The sequence below is a fragment of the Pteropus medius genome, unplaced genomic scaffold (assembly GCF_902729225.1).
Source record: "Pteropus medius unplaced genomic scaffold, Ma_sr-lr_union100, whole genome shotgun sequence".
NCBI lineage: Eukaryota > Metazoa > Chordata > Mammalia > Chiroptera > Pteropodidae > Pteropus > Pteropus medius.
The window spans coordinates 1,839,251-1,860,663 of NW_024349227.1; the positions used below are offsets into that span (position 1 = coordinate 1,839,251).

Sequence of the window (21,413 nt, forward strand, 5' to 3'; positions counted from 1 at the left end):
CAGTGGCGACCCCTCCCTGTTATCGACCCTGCTTTCCCACGGTGCCCCCAGCACGCCAACACGCTCTGTTCCAGCGGCCAATTCCTCCTCTTGTGGGAAATGGATTAGTTATTCCCACGTCTGCCTCCTGCCTCATACTTTGAACTTTTTGAGCTCAGAGTGCATGTCTTGTCTCCCTCTGCAGTGAGACAGTGCAGTAAATATTCATGGGATGAGTGAACAGCCATCTTATCAGACACTTCCTATTACTGGGAGATATTTATCCCATCAGTGAATCGGTATAACATATTATAAATCACTGGTTAATATCATAGGTGATAAAACTGCTGTTACAAACCTGAATAATAAAAAATAAGAGCAATAACCTAAACAATATCTACTTAGCAGCCTCTGAAGCAGACCTATCTGTCTGCTTAGCAGACATTCTTGTCTCCTTTTTTTGAGATCTTTACCCCACTCCCTCTCAGAGCTTCCTATCTGACCTCAGTCAGGGCCACCCAGTTTTATTCATCCCGAAGGCAGACTCTCAGAATTCAGGGATTCAGCTGCTCTAGGTGCTAACGCCAGAACTGCCATCACCTTGGTTCCCAGCCCTTCACACATCTTCATCATGAGGGCTTCGGCTTAGCTGCCCTGGATTCTGAACCCCACCGTCAGCAGAGGGATTGTCCTAGGCACTACAGTGGGGACTCTCTTCCCCACCTCCTCTCTTGCCCTCTGACCTCCCCCCTCGCCCCTACCACCTCCCTTCCATCTCTCTCGTGCCAAGGAGGGAACCATGGAACAGATGCTGGCCCGAGCCTGCTCTGCTCCCTCCACTCTCAGGCATCTGAAGGCCAGGCAAGTAGGTTGCCTAGGAAACTCAAATGCCCCCTATTGATGATTATCAGCCTGTCCTAAAGAGACAGAGTGCCAAGCAAGGAGGAGAAAGACAGGAGGATCTCTGGAAGAAGACAAGACTAGTAGGGGAAGCAGCAGGGAGCTCCCTGGCTTCCTCCTCTGAGAGCACCTGCATCTTCCTACATCTCCCCTTCACCCCCATGAAATGTCCGAATGCCTCACTTAGCATCTTTGAGAAAGTCTGCCTGCATGATCCTCCCTCCTCCCCTTTTGAAGGGCTGTAACTACACCACAGCCTCCGGGACACAAAGACTTGACAGCCTAAGAAGCACTTACCAGCCTGCTTCTAGATCTCTGCCTCTCTCCGTGCCCAGGAGACAGACTCAGCTCCTCTCCTGTGTGGGGTGGAACCAGTTGTCTTCTAGGATTCTCTAATAGCCAAGGAAACCTCGTATGTGTGATTCAACTTCCCCTTCCCCCTCCTCCCTTCTCAGGGTTGGAAGGGGGTGGTCTCCATCTGTTCTGTGGCTGTATTTCATGCTTGGCTCCCTTTCATTGTCAGGGGTAGAGATCTGGGAGGAGTAAGGGGCTGTGTGTTTAACCACTGATAGTGATCTGCTTGGTGGCAGTGGCAGGGGCACCCGGCAGGCCAGTCCCCTCCTCTCCCTGCCTCAGCTAAGTTCAGAGGCCAGAGGGTCTCAGCAGGAGTGTGTCTGTGGGGAAACAAGGGTATCAGGTGGCCCCGATTCCCACCTGGGGAGGCGAACACCTGGGTTTAGGATTAGGGATTTGGCTGAAAACAGCTGTTTCCTGCTCAAAACCCAGAACTAATCTACAGGTTGAAACCTGAACCCCTTGGCTATTTATTAAGTTGGGGGCAAGGGAGGGAGGAGACGGGAAAGAAGAAAAGGGAAGAGACCTTTCTGTTGAGGTGACCACCATGAATAATGTAGTATTCATACCAGGGTCTCTAGGGGCACGAAGCCCTCACAGGGCGTACTCAAGCCACCAGACGGGCTGAGGCCCCACACAAAGGCTGCACCCACCGATAAAGGTCAGCCACTTCTAGGGTGGGAGGTGCACGCCTCTGGCTGCCTCTGCATAACTGAGGGAGTCATTAAGCCATAGAGCTTGGACACGGGGACCTGCTGTGTTCTTTTTCATAACTGCATTTTGTGGGTCTACCACAGAGCCTTCAGCTGTCTACTTGTAGCGGACCTTTAGGTTGTTTTCTTTATTATTTCCGCGTTACAACTGCGATGCACGTCCTTGGATGTATAGCCTGATATATGGAGGAAGTGGGGTTGCTGCATCAGTCCGTCTCTTTGACCCCAGGCCAGCTGGAGCCTGGCGCATCTTATCCTGGCATAGCAAGGAAGCTTAAAGTATACAGGTGGCCTGGCCTGCAGCCTGGCCCTGCTGACAGCCCACCGTACAGGCCAGCAGTCGCTGGGCACACTGGGAAGGACATTGTCAGTGCTACAATCCAGCCACTTTCCTGAGGTTCTTTGTGGCTGTGCATTTCCTCCTTATTATTACTGCTTATTTGTTCACCTTCTGAGGGGCAGGACTAGGAAACACACGAGGAACAGAACGAAAAGACTATCAAATGCAGTCAGTGTAGCTGCCGATCGGCTGATCTATCATGCTGTGCAGGGACTGGTTTAAACAGTCTGTGTATATCTATTAATTTCCCTCTACAGGCTCCGCTCACTGGCCCTGCTCCTTACGAACGGAGCTGTCACTAGTCTCCTTCCTTATAAAGATTAGCGGGCAAAGAAGATTGGAAAGGAAACAGAAGTTAACAGGTAGGGTATGCGGGCACCTTCCACCTTGAAGTCATCAGCAAAATCCAAACTGACATCAGAAAAGACAGCCTGAGAGGAAGAGCAGGAAACCACCCCCACCTAGGGAAGGATTGTGCCACCTCTGAGAAGGAGAAGAGGAGCCCACCTCCCTACGAAACCCAGCTTCTCACGTCTGGGCCCCCGTCTCCTACCCTCAGGGAGAAAGTTTCACAGCAATTAGACACACATCTTTCTTCACAGCTGGAGAGAGAGGGCTGTGAAGCACCCCACCTCCTCTCTGAGTGAGTGGGAAGACACCCGCGTAGCAGCAGCTGTCTCCCCAAGGTCTGCCATTAAAGGGAACCGGCTCGGAGGAGGGTGATCATAATCCCACGTGAAAGGTCTCCAAGGGCGGGGCCCGAGGTTTGAGTAGGGTACGGAGTGACCTGGGTGGGAGAGAAGTGGAGGCTGAAGGTCGAAGGCCAGGAAGGGAGGCTGGGATTTAGTACGAAAGGACCCAGGATTCCTCAAAAGGTTAAACACAGTTATCATAGGACCCGCAATTCCACTCCTGCATGTAGACCAAAGGGAAACAAAAACACATGTCCACGTGAAAATTTGTATAGGAATGTTCCTAGGAGCAGACTCGATAATAAACAAAAAGTGGAAACAACCCAAATGGATAAATAAAATGCGGCATATCTACATAATGGAATAGTATTTAGCCAAAACAAGAATGAAGTACTGATACATGCTATGACATGTATAAACCTTAAAAACATCATGCTAAGTGAAAGAAGCCATCTCAAAAGACCACATATTGTATTGTTCCATTAATATAAAAGGTGGGGAACAGGTAAATCTATAGAGTTAGAAAGTAGCTTAGTAATCGCCTAGGGCTAGAGGAAGACCAGTGTTGGGGGAAGGGGGTGACGGCTAATGGGTATGGGGTTTTCTGTGGGGAGGGGGAGGTAATAAAATGTTCTAAAATTAATTGTAGTGATGGGTGCTCAACTCTGTGAATATACTAAAAATCACTGAGTGAGTTGTATATTTTAAATAGGTGAATTGTATGGTATGTGAATTATATCTCAAAGCTGTTATTTAAAATATTAACAAGAAAAAAAATTACATTAGGACTCGGAAGACTTTGTTACAAAATTGTGATACTTCAAAAAGGAAAGTGCATAATTAAATTTATAAAGGAAGTTTCAAATGTTCAAGGAATTTAATTACCTGCGTTTATTAATGGAATCAAACAAAAGATTGCTAAAATTTATGAGATTTATGAAAGGAAGTGAAAAATTTGTCAGTTGAAATGGAAAGTTGAAGGAAGAATTAGGCTTTGGAGTTTATTACTTTAGCACACTGAATATCGATTTAAAAAAGACCTAGGGCTAAGTTCCTATATGCCACCTTGAATAAGTCACAAAACGTCTAGTCCATGTCTCCGTGGTGAATTTCAGAATGCTACAGGAAGAACAGCCTGAAACCACAATTTTTGTCCCTTGGTATTTTTCCTAAAGAAAGACAGTTGTGCAACTCCCAACTATCTTTCTTTCAAATGCCGCATCCTCACCCCAGGCACTGACCAGTGGGTTCCCAGGCTCCTTGAGTGGGGTGTCCATTTGGAGTCCAGGCCACTGTCCATCTGCTCGTGATGTTACTCACGGTAAGCTGCTTACTCTGCCCCCTGTGGGATTCCAAGCCTGGTTTCAACAGACCAAGGTTGTAAACCACAGACTTTTTTGAAAACCATAGACTTAGCTCAAGCAGGGAAAAAAAATAAGGGCAAGGCTATAGAAGCAGCTCGGTGTGGGGGAAAGAGACGATCTCCCCCTTAACCAGACTGCGAACTTCTTGAGGGTGGGGGCAGTGTCCTCTACCTCTCCTCTGTGTCCTTCAGAGGAGTGAGCACAAGCTGATGAACGGATAAATAAAATGTGGCATATCTATATATCAAAGCAGAACAGGGCTGGGCTTAATCAATAGGGGTGAACAGAGAACTAGCTAAAAAACCACAAGACCAGGGGGAACACACCAGACATGGATTCAGAGATGTAGCCTCAAGAGGAAGTGATGAATAATCCCTCTGGAGCATGAAAAGGGCATGGACTTGGAGCCACTCACCTGAGTTTCAATCCCACCTCAGCCATTTATCTGCTGCGTGATCTTCCGCAATTTGTTTACTCTTTTAGAGCCTGTTTTCTTGTCTTCGAGCGGGATAGATACACTTCTTACAGGGTTGTTGTGGCGATTATTAATTAAACAAATTAATTTGAGTTAATTCAATCTAACTCAAGACCTGGCACAAACTTGACATTCTCCTTTCCCTCAAGTTACAGCTGCTCTGCTACATGGCTTTGGACAAGCTGGGCTTTTGAATCTACAAATCTACTTTGTAGACCTACAAAATACACCATGCCTGTGCAAATAAACATATGCTGGCTCTGAGACCAAGGAGTTCTTATTCACCCTCAGAGCGAACATATGGTTGGTCATCTACGTAAGCGGTGTTTACTTTGGGCCAAAGAGAAAGGGAGGCTCCTGCGAGCAGCTCTGGGCTCCCCTCTCTCCTGCCTCTGCCAAGGTTCCCTTAACCAACCTGGAGACCTCCACTCCTTATTCATGCCAGCTTCTCCCACCAATGATCCGTGACCTACGATGTCATCTGCACCTACTAGAGTCAGTCCCAGAGAGGGAGCCAGGTCAGTTCTTCAGAGGTGACTTCCATCCTGCTAGCAACACTGGTCTAGCTGCTAACACTCCCAGGACAGTGTATCCCCAGTTGCATTTTAAAAATTCCTTTCTGATGTGACATGAGGGCACAGGGAGGAAAAGACTAAGACAGCAGGAGGGAACAGCATCTGTTCCTCCTCTCCTCCCTCCAGTCCTCTGCATTTATATCCAGTACAGACATCAATCTGGATCCGACTCCCATCCGGCAGGCTGCTACAGGCTGGAGGAGATGTGAAAATACAGGAGCCCGGAGGAGGGGAGGTGGAACAGACAGGAGGAGGTTGTTTCTGTGTTCTAAGACGCGCCATTTGTCTAGGAGTCTGGTGCAAGGTGCTGGCAGCTAGGACGCTTATAGCAGACAGTGTTGGCTACTGATGCGCAGAGGAGAGCTTTGTGTCTTATGCCCACAGCAAGCATGCAACCAGCATGCAGAAGGGCCTCCCTTTGCTATAGTCTGTGGTGCTCCCGTTAGGAACTGAAACTCAGAGGATGACATGCTGTCCCAAACCCAACAGCCCAGCCTCCAGTAAAAAGGTGGGTTTCACAGGGCAGCAGGAAAGGCTGAAAGGGATTGTGTCACTTCAGTGGAAATGAGGTGACAGCACCAGCAAAGAAGGGAAATAACTTTTACTGCTGCCACCAGGTCCCCACACCTAGTCCCACACCTAGACCTCAGCACCCACAGGAGAAGGCAGCCAAGTGTGGGTGATGCTTCAGGGGCCTGGAATAAGTCCCAGGCAGGGGTTAGGGAGCAATACAAACCATTCCTAATGTAGTTCCAGGGCCCCGCCCCCATCAACCCACAGCTGTGCATCCTGTGCATCCTGAGCCCATGTTGTCCATGGTGGCCTGTTATAATGTTTCTGGAGAGAAGAGACCTGGCTTCTCACGGATAGGCAGTGGGGCTTAGGAGTGTGAGCACAATTAACCAAATGGGTCCATTTGGGAAATTGAAGACCTGGGGAAGCTGGGTGGTTTCTCTGCCTTGCATCGTCGGAGGGCAGGTGTCCACTCTGAGAGCCTGGTGAGGACCAGGAGCTGAAATGAAGCGCTGGGGGTGGGGAGAGGAGGGAGGGGAGATTAGTGTGAGTGTGGGAAGGTGCTAGCTGGGCAGGAGGGGGAGGAGGAGGAGGAGTGTGCCCCCGAGCAGATGCCTGGGGCAGCTCCAGATGGCAGTGGCCTTGGAACAAAAGGAGAAGAACCAGAGGGAAGAAGGACGGAGAAATGGAGGACTTCCTCCTCCTGTAAGGGTTCCGAAATGGAGGGACAAAATCGGATTCCCATCTGGAAGCTGCCCAGAGGCTTGCTCAGAAGGTTATGCAGCGTTTCCAGGGAGATCTGGAACAAGCCACTTGAAAACACACTGCAGCCCAAAAAGAAATGGTCAGCTGTGTGGGTCCCAGGGCTGGACTGTGGGTTTGGAATCCAAGGGCTGGATTTGCTTAGATGTGGAGCTTTGAGCGCGTGCCTTAGTCTTCCTGTATTTGTCAACAGGAAAATGCGGGTAATAATGGCCCTCTTTCTTCGGGCTGGTGTAAGGAGGATAAATAGGAAACGCAGAGCACAGTGCCCTGTGCATAGGGTACCCAAAATGTTGATTATTATAACTGATAATTACCACCCTCTAAAGAAACCTGGACCAGCTCCCTTGTCTCTCAAAACTCGTTTCCTCGATCGCGACATGTCCCTGATTGCGGGTATTCTCTGCATTCCTTTTTCTGTTTCTTTTTTTTCAGGTCTCTATGTATCTTAAAGTCCTTTGACCACTCACGATGTGTGGGTGCCTCGGGCGGGAGGAGGCAGTGTGGTGTCGCAGCGAGGAAAACAGTCCACAATGCAGGGCATCTCAGTTCTAGTGTGACCTCGGTTGCTAGTTTTGTGGACCTTAGAAAAATACTTCGTGAGACTCAGTTTATTCATCAATCAAATGGGAATGATGACACCAGCCTTGCTCACATCACAGAATTGTCACAAAAGTCAAACAATGCAATTAATGTGAATGAACACACTGTAAAAATAAAGCTGTGAACAACATTAGGATTACTGATTAGATTAAAGTGTCCAGAGGTACAAGTTTGAACAGGTTTGCTCTGTGCTGGGCAGGACAGAGCAGGGTGTGACTCCAGCTGCCAGCCAGTGATGTTGGTGCCATCACAGAAGGGAGGGGCTCCCCGATTTCTTAAGCAGGGATCTGTCTAGGCAACCAGAGTATTTCTGCCCAGAGAGGGCTGTGAAGGGGCTTTGGGAGGCATAGGGAGAGAAATTAGGGAGGGTACGTGAAAAAAGTGCCAGGAAAGGGGCATGGTGACATAAAGCTGTACTAACTCCTGATTCCGTCACAAACAACGGCGGGGGAGGGGGCAGGGGGGGGGGGGGGAGGCAGGGGGAGGGAGGGTGGTGGATCTGTTCCCATGCTGTTTTACATATCTTTACATGCCCATTAAATTAACCTGGCACACCACTTTTGCAATCGGAGTCCTCCAAATACAGTAAAACTAAAGAATGGAGCTCCTCCCCATAACTGTCAGTCAGCATGTTCAAGTTCAATACTCAGTGACAATAATCAGGTAAAAAAGCTCTATGGTCAGATAGGTTTCCCAGGTGGTCCCTGAAGCCTGACACTGTTCTAAGCAAGTTGTGGCCCTCAGGGGCCCACACAGAAACTACCTTGATAGACAAGTCTATCTGAGCTGCTGTTATAATAAATAATAATAACTTTCATTTACTGAACACCTACTATATGCCAGGCACTGGGCAGGCCTCTTTATATGTTTAATCTTTACAACAAGATGTTCATTATTAACTGCATTATATCCACTGGAAACCTCAGGCCTAGAGCAGTTAGAAACTTTCCTACTGTCACAAAGCAAGTAGAGCTGGATTCTGTCCAGATCCCAAATCTATGTCATCAGCATTTCTGCTCCAACCTTTTAACCTCCTCCCTGCACCCCTTTTCCCCCAGCCCCATCTCTAACTCTTTCTGGGTGAACAGAAGACATCTGGAAAGGGAGCTAGAGCGAGAAAGACAAGCTGCAATGAGGCAGAGATATCCAAACTCAGGAATAAGGAAACTCTTCTTCATTCAGGCCTCCGTCCAGGTCAGACCCTCCCAGCGCGGCAGCCTCCAGGCTGCAAGATTGATCCATTGTCAGTTACTCCTCGTTTAAAATTGTGGCCCTTACTTCTTTCTAACCCAAAATGGAACAATACAGACCCAGGACACAAGGTGTGGCTCCAGTGATGTTGGTCTTGGCTGCTTACTGCCCCCTGTACAGATGTCCATCTGCCAGGGCCCAATGACCCACCCAGACTGCCCCCCATATGCCAGGGCTGTCACTCAGGTTGCGGAGGCCAGGCTAAGGGAGGATGTGGGTCACAAACAAAGCTGTTTCCTGAGTTTTCCGTTAAGGTGGACAGTCAGGACAATGGCAAGGCTAAGCTGGCTGACGGCATCTGCTGGTGAAGGAGCAAACGCTTCCACAACGCCAGCCTCTTGCAAAGGAGAGCCTCGAAGTCCTGCTCTGTGGCCGACTCTGGGGAGGAGGAAGATGTCCCCTCAGAAGACTCCAGGGGCCAGGCAAAGAACCTTCCCTCATCAAAAAGAAGGGGCAGGAGGCACAAAGTTTTCCCGGTCCTCACCCCTCAGACGCAAGCCCCAGGCCCGAGCCCCACTCACTGTCTCTGCCTCATTCAGCCTCCTTGCAACACCAGAGGAGGCTCCCTCCCAGTCTGAAGCGGAAAGGAAAACTCCAGCGTTCCAAACTGCACATACGTCAATCAACCTGTCACAAAACAAACACAGAGAAGAACCCAGGGTCACCCTAGGAGAGAAAAACAACAGGCTTTGTGGTTTGCCGCTTGTTCATTCATTGGGAAATGACATGTTTGTATACACCGATTTGGAAGGTTCTGCATAACATAAGTGCATCTTCGTTCAAAGCACTCTGCAGAAGTGGTACATATTCTGCAAGGCGCCTAAACATGTTAGACTTTGGGGAGCAGGGGAATCATCTCTCTCATCCATAAGATCATTATTAGTGCCCTGACACCAGAATCTAATTGCTGACTCCCTACTCAACTAAAGGAGTTAAGCCATATCTCGAAGAATCTCTTCTATACCCAAGAGAGAATTTACCCATAATTATCTCATTAATTTCCTTAACTTACTTAGAAGAACTATTACGTTTTTCTTCTCCATCTACAGATAATCAAACCAAGTTCACCATAAATAAATCTATAACACATTGAAAGGAGATCTAATTTTAGTGTCAGTAGACTTGGATTTTAAGTTCTAGCTTGTTATGTCATTTAGGGTAGATCGCTCCCCTACATCATCTGTGAAATAGAGTGAGTCAGACCACTGGGCCATTCGTGAGGATTCTGCATGCTCAGGTCCCAGCTCCAGCCCTTTTGGGAAATCATTTAACCTTTCTCAGTATAGATAATATGTCTCGTTTAATAATTTGCTTTAACATTAAAATGTGCCAGCAAGAAGTGGCAAAATCCACTTTTGTGGGAATGTGGCACTATTTGTCAAAATAAGTATGCACTTACTCTTTGACCTAGAAATCACAGTTCTAGGAATCTATTTGAAATATGTCCTATAGGCCTATGCTGTAATCACCAGGATTATTGTTAAGTGAAAAAAAAATATAGGAAAAAGTGTGTTTAATATGCTATCATTTATTTTAAAAAAAAGGGGATGGAATGCAAACATGTTATATATATTTGCTTATTTTTTTCTTAAAAAAAGCAACAAAAGGTAAAGCATAAAATCAAATTTAAAATCCTATAGGGAGGAGAGGAATGAGGTGGAGGGGAGAGGGAGAGAAGCTGGACTTTGTATATATCCGTTTTGCGGGATTTGCTTTGGAAAATGCAAGTATCTGACATAATTATAAAGCACAATTAATATTTTTAAAAGAAATCCCGAAAATGAAAAATAAAATTCAACAAACTAGCCTATGTGTCCACTTGGTTGGCACAACTAAACAGAGAAATCAGAACACAGTAATTTGTATACCTTTAGAAGGAACTAGCCTAAGGATAAAAAAACTATCCCGTCTCCCCCATCCTAAACTGTTTTTAATAATCATATTATTGATGGAACTACAGTATTATTATTATGAGACTTGTATATGTGTATTTTGGGATAAATCAAATGAGTAATAATATTGATGTTGCTGAGAAAGAAGAGCTTCTTATTGAAAGAAGATACAAATATGAGATGGATGAGATCATGCAAAAATTCTGTAACCCCGATTGTGAAATGTACGTATCGGTATGAACTCCGTATGTTTTATCTTAAACACACGCGCTCGCACGTCCTTCCTAGCTCTGTCCACTGTAAGGCCTCGAAATAGGGATCACTCTAATAAGAATGAGCACCCCTAGAAATCAGATTATGAACTCTAAATACCACTCCCCTGCCCCGACAAAGGAATCAAGCTTCCTTGGAGAAATGTCAGACGAAGCAAATGTATAAAGTGAGCCCAGAACATCTCTTCATACCAAAAAAGCAAACAAAGTGTCAAAGATTACTAGAATCATGACAAAAGGACTCAAAAGCCAGCCAGAAGAAGCCATCCCTGGTCAAGCTGAGCATCAATGAGGATCATAACTGTAATAGAATGAAACATAACAAATATGTTTAAATCTTATAAATGCCTAAAAATATTTTTTAAAAACCCGTGAGTCACCTTTTGGGGATGTTAGGGAAATACGTCATTATTTTGAAAACTGGTGAATAAAGCAAAAAGAAGGAGCAGGTAAGAGTATAGCTGAGACAAAATTGGCTTTGGACTGATAATTGTTAAAGAGGGTAATGGATGAATTTGGTTCATTATATTATTCTCTCTTCTTTTATAAAATAAAAATAAATTTAAGTGATAGAACAGGTTGAGAAATGAGAAATCATTTCTTGCTAATTCTTGAAATTCTTTTGAACCACATTTAATACAAATAACAATCCAGTATGATGACAAAGGAAATAGTTATTATTATCCCCAGTTTATACTAGATAAAATAGATATAAAGCATCTATGGAGTCAGGATTCAAGCCCATGTGTGCTTATCCAAAAGCCCATCATTTCACAGTTGCCTCTTCAATATTCTCATTTGTATATCTGGGTTAATAAAACTTTTCTTGCCTGTGTGATGGTATTGGGGCACTGCAACAAAATAATGTATGGGAAAGAACTCAGAAAACAATTCTTCGTACAAATATTTTACTGTCATTTGAAAATGGAGATCAGATCTGCCCTATGGAGTTGCCGCGAGGCTCAAATGAGAGCTGTGATTTGAAGATAGATGGACAGATATAAAGACAGACAAGGAAGCCTTATAGATGGAGTGAGATTACAATCATCACCAATGCTTTTATCATCTCTCATAGGACTTCAGGGTTAAGTGACAAGTGAGACTTCAAACCCCGGGTATAGACTCTCCACTCGACCCAGGGATAGGAAGGTTCCAGGAAGGACACCTGATACTCTGGGGAGAAACAGGGATCAAGAAAGACACCTGATATTCCCACAGGCCGCAAGAAGAGTGGCTCTCGGTCACAGATGGGTGGAGACCAGGCCAGGCTGCTGGGCACCTTGGGTACCGCCTCCAGATTCCGAAAGGCCAGACACCTGCTGGGTCCCTCTGAATGAGGCGGGGGCTGAACGGGTATGTAGTGGGCAGGGGAAGACACTCTCTAAGGACAAGAAGGCACAGCATGTCAAGTCGATGACAGGAAGGGGTGTCTGGGTTGCTCACCAGCTCCCAAACTGTTCTTGTGGCATTCATATCTTAATGTCTGCCTGGGGAGTATTTATAGATTTCTTCTCAGCAAATGTTTATTCTCAGATTGTCGTTCCCTCTGCCACAGAATAAAAGTGGGTCTGGGGAGTCTCTGACACTTTCCTTCTTAGAAATTCTTTGATTGTACAGTGCATATTTCTGAAGAAGCACTAAATCAAACATCTCCCGGGTCCTGGTTCAGGTGCTTCCTTCCCCCAGGATATTCAGTCTGTGCTCAGGGAACAAAGACTCATTCTCAGTCTATCTCTATTTCTCTCTCAAGGTTCTTACTTAAGCACTTAAAAATAATTTTACTTGTTTTTTGAAGAGTTAATCTCTTCACATGATATAAAACTCAAAATATACAGAAGAGTATCCAGTAAAAGTGTATGTAAGTAAAGTTTCCTCCCAAACCTGCTCAACTGCTTTCCAGTTCCACTCAGCCCCTTTCCTGGGCAAGCCACTGTTACCAGTCTCTTGCGTGTCCTTCCAGAGATGGTCTATGCATACACAGATACATTTTTTAAGAATTACAGCAAAACGTGTACAGGATTCGTATGTTGAAACTGCACAAGGCTGATGAAAGAAATCAAAGCCCTAAATAAATGGAGAGATATATTGTGTTCGTGGATTGATACATTGGTTTAATGCAACCTCCATCAAAATCCCAGTGAAATTTTTAGTAGATATAGATAATTCTAAAATTTATATGGAAAAACAAAGGAACTAGAGTAGTCAAAATAATTTTGAAAAAGAAAAAAAATTCAGTCTACCCAATTAAAAGACTGATTACATAGCTATTGTAATCAAAACCATGTGGTACTGGTGGAGGAACAAACACGCAGATCAACGGAACAGAATAAAGAACCCAGAAATAGACCTACACAAATATGCTCAGCTGATTTTTGACAAAGATGTGAGAGCAATGAAGGAAAAAAGCCATTTCAAGAAATGGCGCTGGAACAGTTGGACAATCCACGGTGAAAGGGCGGGAAACTTAATCTAAGTCCTTATACACAATTGGCTCGAAACGGATGGCAGACATAAATACAAAATGTAAAACTATAAAGCTTTCAGAATAAAAACAGGAGAAAATCTTTGAGATCTAGGACTATACAAACAGTTCTTAGATTTGATGCCAAAAGCATGACCCATAAAAAGAAAAATTGATAAACTGGACTTCATCAAAATTTTTAAAAACTTTGCTTTGTGAAAGAGGATGAAGAGTGGGAGAAACCACATGTACGACAAAGAACCCGTCCTAGAACATACAAGGAACTCTCAAGACTCAGCAGTAAAGATGCAAACGATTCAACTAGAACATTATAGTATGTCGATTATAATTTAAATAAATATACACACACACACACACACAAAGAACTTCTATAAGTAAATAAGAGGATAAACAAACCAATAGAAATAAAAGCAGGACATAAACAGGACTACATATGGCTAATAAACACATTGGTGAAAATCAAGACCATAATGAAATCAATTTATACTAATTCAACTGGCAAAAATTACTAAGTATGACAATATCAAGTGCTAAAAGAGACTGAAGATCCACAGGGTTTCTTATACATTGCTAAGGGTATGACCACTTTGGGAAAAATTTTACATTATCTCTTGAAATTGAAAATTCACAAACTATTATTTAGCAAATCTACTCATAGATATAGACCCATGAGCCACTCTTGACCATGTACAAAACGTTCCTAGCAGCACTATTCACCACAGTAATAACCTAGAAAAAGACCAAAACTTCACTAACAGAGAAATGGGTATTTAAACTGTGTTAAAGTCAAACAATTAAAGTCAAACAATGCCTGCAAAATAAGTGAATTAGAGTGCTATGCAATAAAACTACATAACAAGCAAAGTGGAAATACAAGAAAATAGAACTCAGGATAATGATTACTATGACCCAACAACAACAAAATGAACAACCCGATTCAAAAACGGGCAAAGGACTTGAATAGATGCTTCTCCAAAGGATATACAAATGGCCAACAAGCATATGAAAAGATGCTCAACATCACTAATCACTAGGGAAATGCCAATCAAAACTACAATGAGATACCACCTCACATGCATTAAGATGGATGCTATAAAAAAAAAAAAAAGAAAAGAAGTGTTGGGGAGGATGTGCAGAATTGGAACCCTCCTACATTACTGGTGGGAATGTAAAATGGTGCAGCTTCTACCAAAAAACAGCATGGCAGTTACCCAAAAAATTAAAAATAGAATTTTTATATAATCCAGCAATTCCACTTCTGGGTATACCCAAAAGAACTGAAAGCAGAGTCATGGAGAGATATTTGTACACCATGTTTGTAGAAGCATACTCATAATAGCTAGAAAGTAGAAGCAACCCAAGTCTCTATGAATGGATGAATGAGGAATAGACAAAATGTAATATAAACATACAATGGAATATTATTCAGCCTTTAAAAGGAAGGAAATTGTAACACATGTTATATAACATGGATAAACATTGACATTGTGCTAAGTGAAATAAACCATTCATAAAAGGACAGCTACTATATGATTCCACTTAAAGAGGTACCTAGCATAGTCAGACTCATAAAGACGGTAAGCGAAATGGTGGTTGTTAGGGCCTGCGGGAGGAATGGGGAGTTGTTTAGTGGGCACAGCACTTCAGTTTTGCAAGATGAAAAGAGTCTGAAGACCGGTTGCACAACAATGTGAATACACTTAACAGTAGTGAGCTACACACTTAAAAATGGTTGAGATGGTAAATTTTATATCATGTATATTTTATCACGATTAAAAGATCATTACTTTTGGTAGCAGGGAGGTAGAGAAGATAGCTTGGTGGTGGTGGTAGTGGGACCATAATATGAGATATACGCTAATTATCAAAGTTCTATCTTTTCTTGTGGGTGGTGAGTTTGCAGGTACTTACTGAATTATAAGTAAACGGATGGATGGGCAGGAAGGCAGGAAAAAGGTTAGGAAGGAGAAAAGGAAGGGAGTTACGTTGTGAGGAAGGAGAAGGTAACAGGAATAAAAGAGAAAAGAAAACAGCAGGGCATACAGAGACCAGTGAGGAGAGTGAGTCATGAACCGAGGAACACGATACTTAATCCAATGCTGTTGACCTGGGGTCTAAAATTGAAAGAAAATAGGTTTCGATAATCAAAGGAATTCTAGATGTTATATAAAAGGGATCTCAGAAATCTCTAATTAAATTCCATCGTTCAAAGCAATGAAAAAAAGTGATGAGAAGTAGATGGGAAATGTAAATGAAGCTCAGAGACGTTCAATGATCTCTCTAAAGTCATATGGCTATCCATTCTAATCCTTTCCCAGCCATATTTGTAAAAAAAAAAAAAAAAAAAAAAAAAGTAGCAGCAATAAGGGAAAGTTAAGAACAATCTTTCTTGCACTAATCATCACTTTTAATCCCTACGTTCCTGTAAGAAAAACATTATTATCCTGACTTTACGCATTAGAAAGCTGAAGCCCAGATATTAAATAACTTGTCTGGGGTTTCTCAGCTGATGAGTGGCAGAGCCAAAACTAATCCCAGGTTGGTGTTCCCAAAGTCCTCTTATGCCATGCAAAAACCTAGTTCACAGCAGTATAACAAAATACCAACTACTACTTTGTGAAGGCCCTGTGGAAGATATGAAGATGAGCAAACTACACAAGGAATTTCTTTATGATTATCTCAGAAAATTGTTATTATTCCCAAGAGGGAAAAAAGGTGCAAAGACACTTAGTTTATATAGTCAACGTGTCCTGCTTTTAAAATACCAGACACAAATTGATATTGGTAACATGACCCAGTAAGAGAAATGTTTTGATTCATGAAACATCTCTTCTTAAGAAGATAAAGCAAGTTAATGACTAGGACTTAGGAAGAAATGATCCAATGAAAGACAGGCTCCTGCTTCAATTGGAACAGTCTGGGGAAAGACCACAAGCTGATGGACAGGAGGGGCCAAGGGGAACAATCTACAAAGGCTGGGCCATAATCAGGGGTCTAGGAGATACCTGCATCTTTAGATGCTGCTTTGATTCCCACTGGGACCTCAATGGCATCCTCCATGGAAGAAGCTAACAAGCCAAAATGGGAATCTGATGTAGAAGTAATTGTTCAAGAGAGGGGAAATATCACACCTGTCCTAGTCACATGCACGTGGAGAGAGAACATTCAAACCAAGACTCCTCCTACTTAGGACCAAAGGAGAGGCACATGGGACAGAGGCAACTGGAACCACTTCTATTCCAACCTTTTCTTTCTCTCAGATATACAGCCAAATAAATCTTGTTTAAAAATTGTGGTAAAACACACATTATACAATATTTATCATTTAACCATTTTAAGTGTACAGTTCTGTGGTATTAAGTACATTCCCATTGTTGTGCAACCATCATCACCATCCATTCAAAGAATATTTCATCTTCCTGAACTGAAACTCCATACCCATTAAATGCAATGAAACACAAGAAAACTCAAAAAGGCAGTTCGATGAGCTTAGGAATAAAATTAATGAACAGAAGGAATACTTTACCAAAGAGACTGAAACTATAAAAAAGAACTAAACAGAAATTCTGGAGCTGAAGAACTCAATAAATGAAATATAGAATGCATTATAAAGCATTAGAAACAGAGGAGACCATATGGAAGAGAAAATTAATGATTTTGAAGTTAGAAAACTAGAAATGATTCAGGTGAAAGAAGAGAGAGAACCAAGATTTTTTAAAAATGAAAGAACTCTACAAGAACTATCTGACTCCACTAGAAAGGGCAACATAAGAGTAATGGGCATCCCAGAAGGAGAAGTGAGGAGGAAAGGGACAGAGAAGCTATTCAGAGAAATATCTGATGAGAACTTCCCAACTCAGGGAAGAGACTAGATATTCAGGTACAAGAAGCTAACAAGATAACGAACTACCTCAATGCAAAAGACTTTCTCTAAGACATATTATATCCAAATTGTCAAAAGCTAATAATGATAAAGAATTCTTAAGGAAGCAAGGGGTAAAAAGACATTAACCTACAAAAGGAACCCCATCAGGTTATCAGATTCTCACCAGAAATTCTACAGGCGAAGGGAGAGTGGAATTATATAGTCAAAGGTAGAAACCACTAGCCAAGAATAATATATCCAACAAAGTTATCCTTAGGTATAAAGGAGAAATAAAGGCTTTCCTAGACATACAAAAGGTAAGGGAATTTACTATCACAAGACTTGCACTACAAGAAATGTTGAAGGGAACTCTTCTACCTGAAATAAAAAGACAAAAATATACAAAACGCTGAGTAAGGTGACAGACACACAGAAGTAGGAAATTGTAATTCTATATCAGAATAGTGTATTAAACAATTATAACATTAAGGTTAAAGGGATAAAAGCATTAAAATTAATTATAGCTACTGCAATTTGGGAATGAAAGCACAATGTGAAAAGAGGTAATTTGTGACAAAAAACAAAAGGGGAGGATAAAAAGAATGGAGCTTATAAAGGTTAATGAAGATAAGATGCTATCAGAAGAAAAAGAACTATTTTATCTGTGAGACATTATATATGACCTTCATGGTAACCACAAAACAAAAGTCCAGAGCTGAGACACGAAACATAAAAAAGGAAGAAACAAAGAAAAATATCATAGAAAACCACCAAGCTAAAATAGCAGAAGGAAACATAAAGGAAAATAAACAATGGAGATACAGAGCAATCAGAAAAGAAAAGATAAATTTGCTGTAGTAAGTTCTTATATGTCAATAATCACCCTAAATATAAATGGACTGAACTCACCAGTCAAAAGGCACAGAGTAGATGGATTAATAAAAACAAAAACAAAAACAAAAACAAAAAAAAGAAGACTTAACTATATGTTGCCTTAAGGAGACTCATCTCAGCTCCAAAGATGAACAGAGGCTCAAAGTAAAGGGGTAAAGGGGTAAAGGGGTGGAAGATGCTACTCCAAGCAAATGGTATCCAGAAAAAAGCAGGTGTAGCCATACCTATATCAGACAAAATTGATTTCAAGACAAAAAAAGGTAACAAGAGATAATTATGGACATTTTATAATGATAAAGTGGACAATACATCAAGAAGATGTAATATTTATTAATAAATATGCATCCAATTTAAAAGCACCAAAGTACATAAAGCAATTATGACCAGACCTAAATGGAGAAATAGATAGCAACACAATGATAGAACGAGACTTTAACACCCCCTCACACCAATGGATAGAGCATCCAAACAAAAAGCCAACAAGAAAACATTGGCCTTAAATGACACAGTAGACCAGCTAGACATACTAGATACATATAGAATTTTCTATCACAAAGGGAGAGAATACATATTCTTCTTAAGGAACATTCTCAAGGATAAAGCATAAGTTGGCACACAAAACACATTTCAATAAATTTAAGAAGACTGAAATCATAACAAGCATCTTTTCCAACCACAACAATATCACATTAGAAATCAACAACAAGAAGAAAGTTGGAAAAATATCAAATATGTGGCAATTAAACTATATGCTACTGAACAACTATTGGGTCAACTAAGAAATAAAAGAAATCGCAAGATGCATAGAGACAAATGAAAATGAAAATATGACATATCAAAATATTTGAGATGTAGAAAAAGCAGTACTAAGAGGGAAGTTTATAGCAATACAGGCCTATCTCAAGAAACAAGAAAAACTTCAAATAAACAATCTAAAATAAAATGGTAAACAACTAGAAAAAGAAGAACAAATGAAGCTCAAAGTCAGTAGAAGAGAAAAAATAATTAAGATCAGAGTGAAAATAAATAAAATAGTAAATAAAAAGACAATAAAAAGAAAAAATTAATGAAACAAAGAGCTGATTCTTTGAAAAGATGAACAAAATTGATAAACTTTTAGCTAGACTCACTAAGTAAAAAACATAAAAGACTCAGATAAAACAGAAATGAAAGAGAAGTTACAATGGATACCACCAAAATACAAAGGACTATGAAAGAATACCATGAAAGGCTATGTGCCACCAGATTGGAAAACCAAGAAGAAATGGACAAATTCTAAGAAGCATACAACCTAGACTGAATCATGAAGAATTAGAAACACTGAATAGACCAACCAGTAATCAAAAACCTTCCCAAACTCCCAAAAGTCCAGGACCAGATGGCTTCACTGGTGAATCCTACCAAACAGTCAAAGTTTAATACCCATCCTTCTCAAACTCTTCCAAAAAACTGAAAAAGAGGGAAAGCTTCCTAACTCATTTCATGAGGCCACCATTACCCTGATACCAAAACCAGGCAAGGACAGCACACACACACAAAATTACAGGCCAATATCTCTGATAAATATAAATGCAAAAATCCTTAACAAAATACTAGCAAATTGAATACAACAATATGTTAAAAGGATCTACACCATGATCAAGTAGGATTCATTCCAGGTATGCAAGGATGGTTCAATATCCACAAATCAATCAACATGATACACCACATTCACAAAATGAAAGATAAAAATCAATACAATCCCTACAAAATCCCAATGGCATTTTTAGAGAAATAGAACCAAAAATCTTAAAATTTGTATGGAACTACAAAAGACCTCGAACAGCCAAAGCAATCTTGAGAAAAAAAGAACAAAGCTGGAGGTATTACACTCCCCAATTTCAAACTATACTACAAAGCTACGGTAATCAAAATAGTATGGTATTGGCAGAAAAACTGACACACAGACCAATGGAACAGAATTGAGAGCCCTAAATAAACCCACACATTTGAGGGCACCTAATTTATGACAAAGTAGCCAAAAATATACAATAGGGAAAGAAAAGTCTCTTCAATGAGTGATGCTGAGAAAACTGGACAACTATCTGCAACAGAATGAAATTAGAGTACTATCTTACACCATACACAAAAAGTAATTCAAATTAAATTAAAGACTTGAATGTAAGACCTGAAACAATAAAATACATAAAAGAAAACATAGGCACTAAGCTTCTGGTCATTGGTATTAGTGGTGTTTTGTGAACTTGACTCCAAAGGCAAGAGAAACAAAAGCAACAATAAACAAATGGGACAATATCAAATTAAAAAGCTTCTGCATAACAAAGGAAATCATAAAAAAAAAAGGCAACCAACTGAATGGGAGAAGATATTTGAATATGATACTTCTACTTCTGATAAGGGATTAATATCCAAAATGTATATTTTAAAAACCTCATACAATCAAACAATCTGAAAAATAAATATTAAAAAAAAATCTGATTGAAAAATGGGCAGGGATCTGGATAGACATTTTTCTAAGAAAGACATACAGGTGGCCGACAGGCATGTAAAAAGATGTTGAACATGACTAATTATTAGAGAAATGCAAATCGAAACCACGATGAAATATCACCTCATAACATTTATAACAATTATTATCAAAAAGACAAGAAATAACAAGTGTTGGAGAGGATGTGAAGAAAAGGAACCCTTGTACATTGTTGGTGGGACTGTAAATTTGGTGTAGCCACTATGGAAAACAGTATGACAATTCTCAGAAATTTAAGCTTGGAACTGCCATAGGACCGAAATTTCTCTTCTGAGTATTTATTTAAAGACTATAAAAACACTAATTTGAAAAGATATATGTACCCTATGTTCACTGCAGCATTATTTACAATAGTGAAGATATAGACACAACCTAGGTGCCCATTGATGAATGAATGGATAAAGAAGATATGGCATATATATACAATGGAATATTACTCAGCTATAAAAAAGATAAAGCAGTGCCATTTGTAACAACATGGATGGATCTTAGGGTATCATGCTAAGTGAAATAATTTAGATGATAAAGGACAAAAACCTTTGATTTCATTCATAAGTGAAATATAAAACAAAATAGTGAAAAATTAACTAATAAAACAAAACAAAAATAAACTCATAGATATAAGCAACATAATGGCGGTTACCAGATGAGAAGGGGGTGGGAGGAGGGTGAACTGGGTAAAGAGGGTTAAATATATGGTGATGAATGGAAATTAGACTTTTAGTGGTGAGCACATAATATACAGATATTGAATTATGATGTTGTACCTGTGAAATTTGTATCATGTTATTAACTAATGTTACCTCAATTTAAAAAAAAACAATGGTTATTAAGGTTTTAAAATTTTTAAAACTTTTCAACATAATCACTGTAATTAATCTTCATAACTGCCCAATGTGGTAGGTATTATCAACATTCCCATCTTACAGATAAGAAAATGAAAGCTCAAATGATTTTTTA

The 21,413-nt window shown here is 41.2% G+C and overlaps 1 protein-coding gene across 5 annotated transcripts in view; it reads right to left on the reverse strand.

Moving 5' to 3' along the window:
- Nucleotides 1–21,413, reverse strand: part of NFASC (neurofascin) — a 173,181-nt gene that overhangs the window by 90,891 nt on the left and 60,877 nt on the right. For all 5 annotated transcript variants that reach the window (XM_039881796.1, XM_039881799.1, XM_039881795.1 and 2 more), the window contains exon 2: nt 9,043–9,148. In XM_039881796.1, coding sequence (XP_039737730.1) covers nt 9,043–9,148 — 106 coding nt within the window. The remainder of the gene's footprint in view (nt 1–9,042; nt 9,149–21,413) is intronic.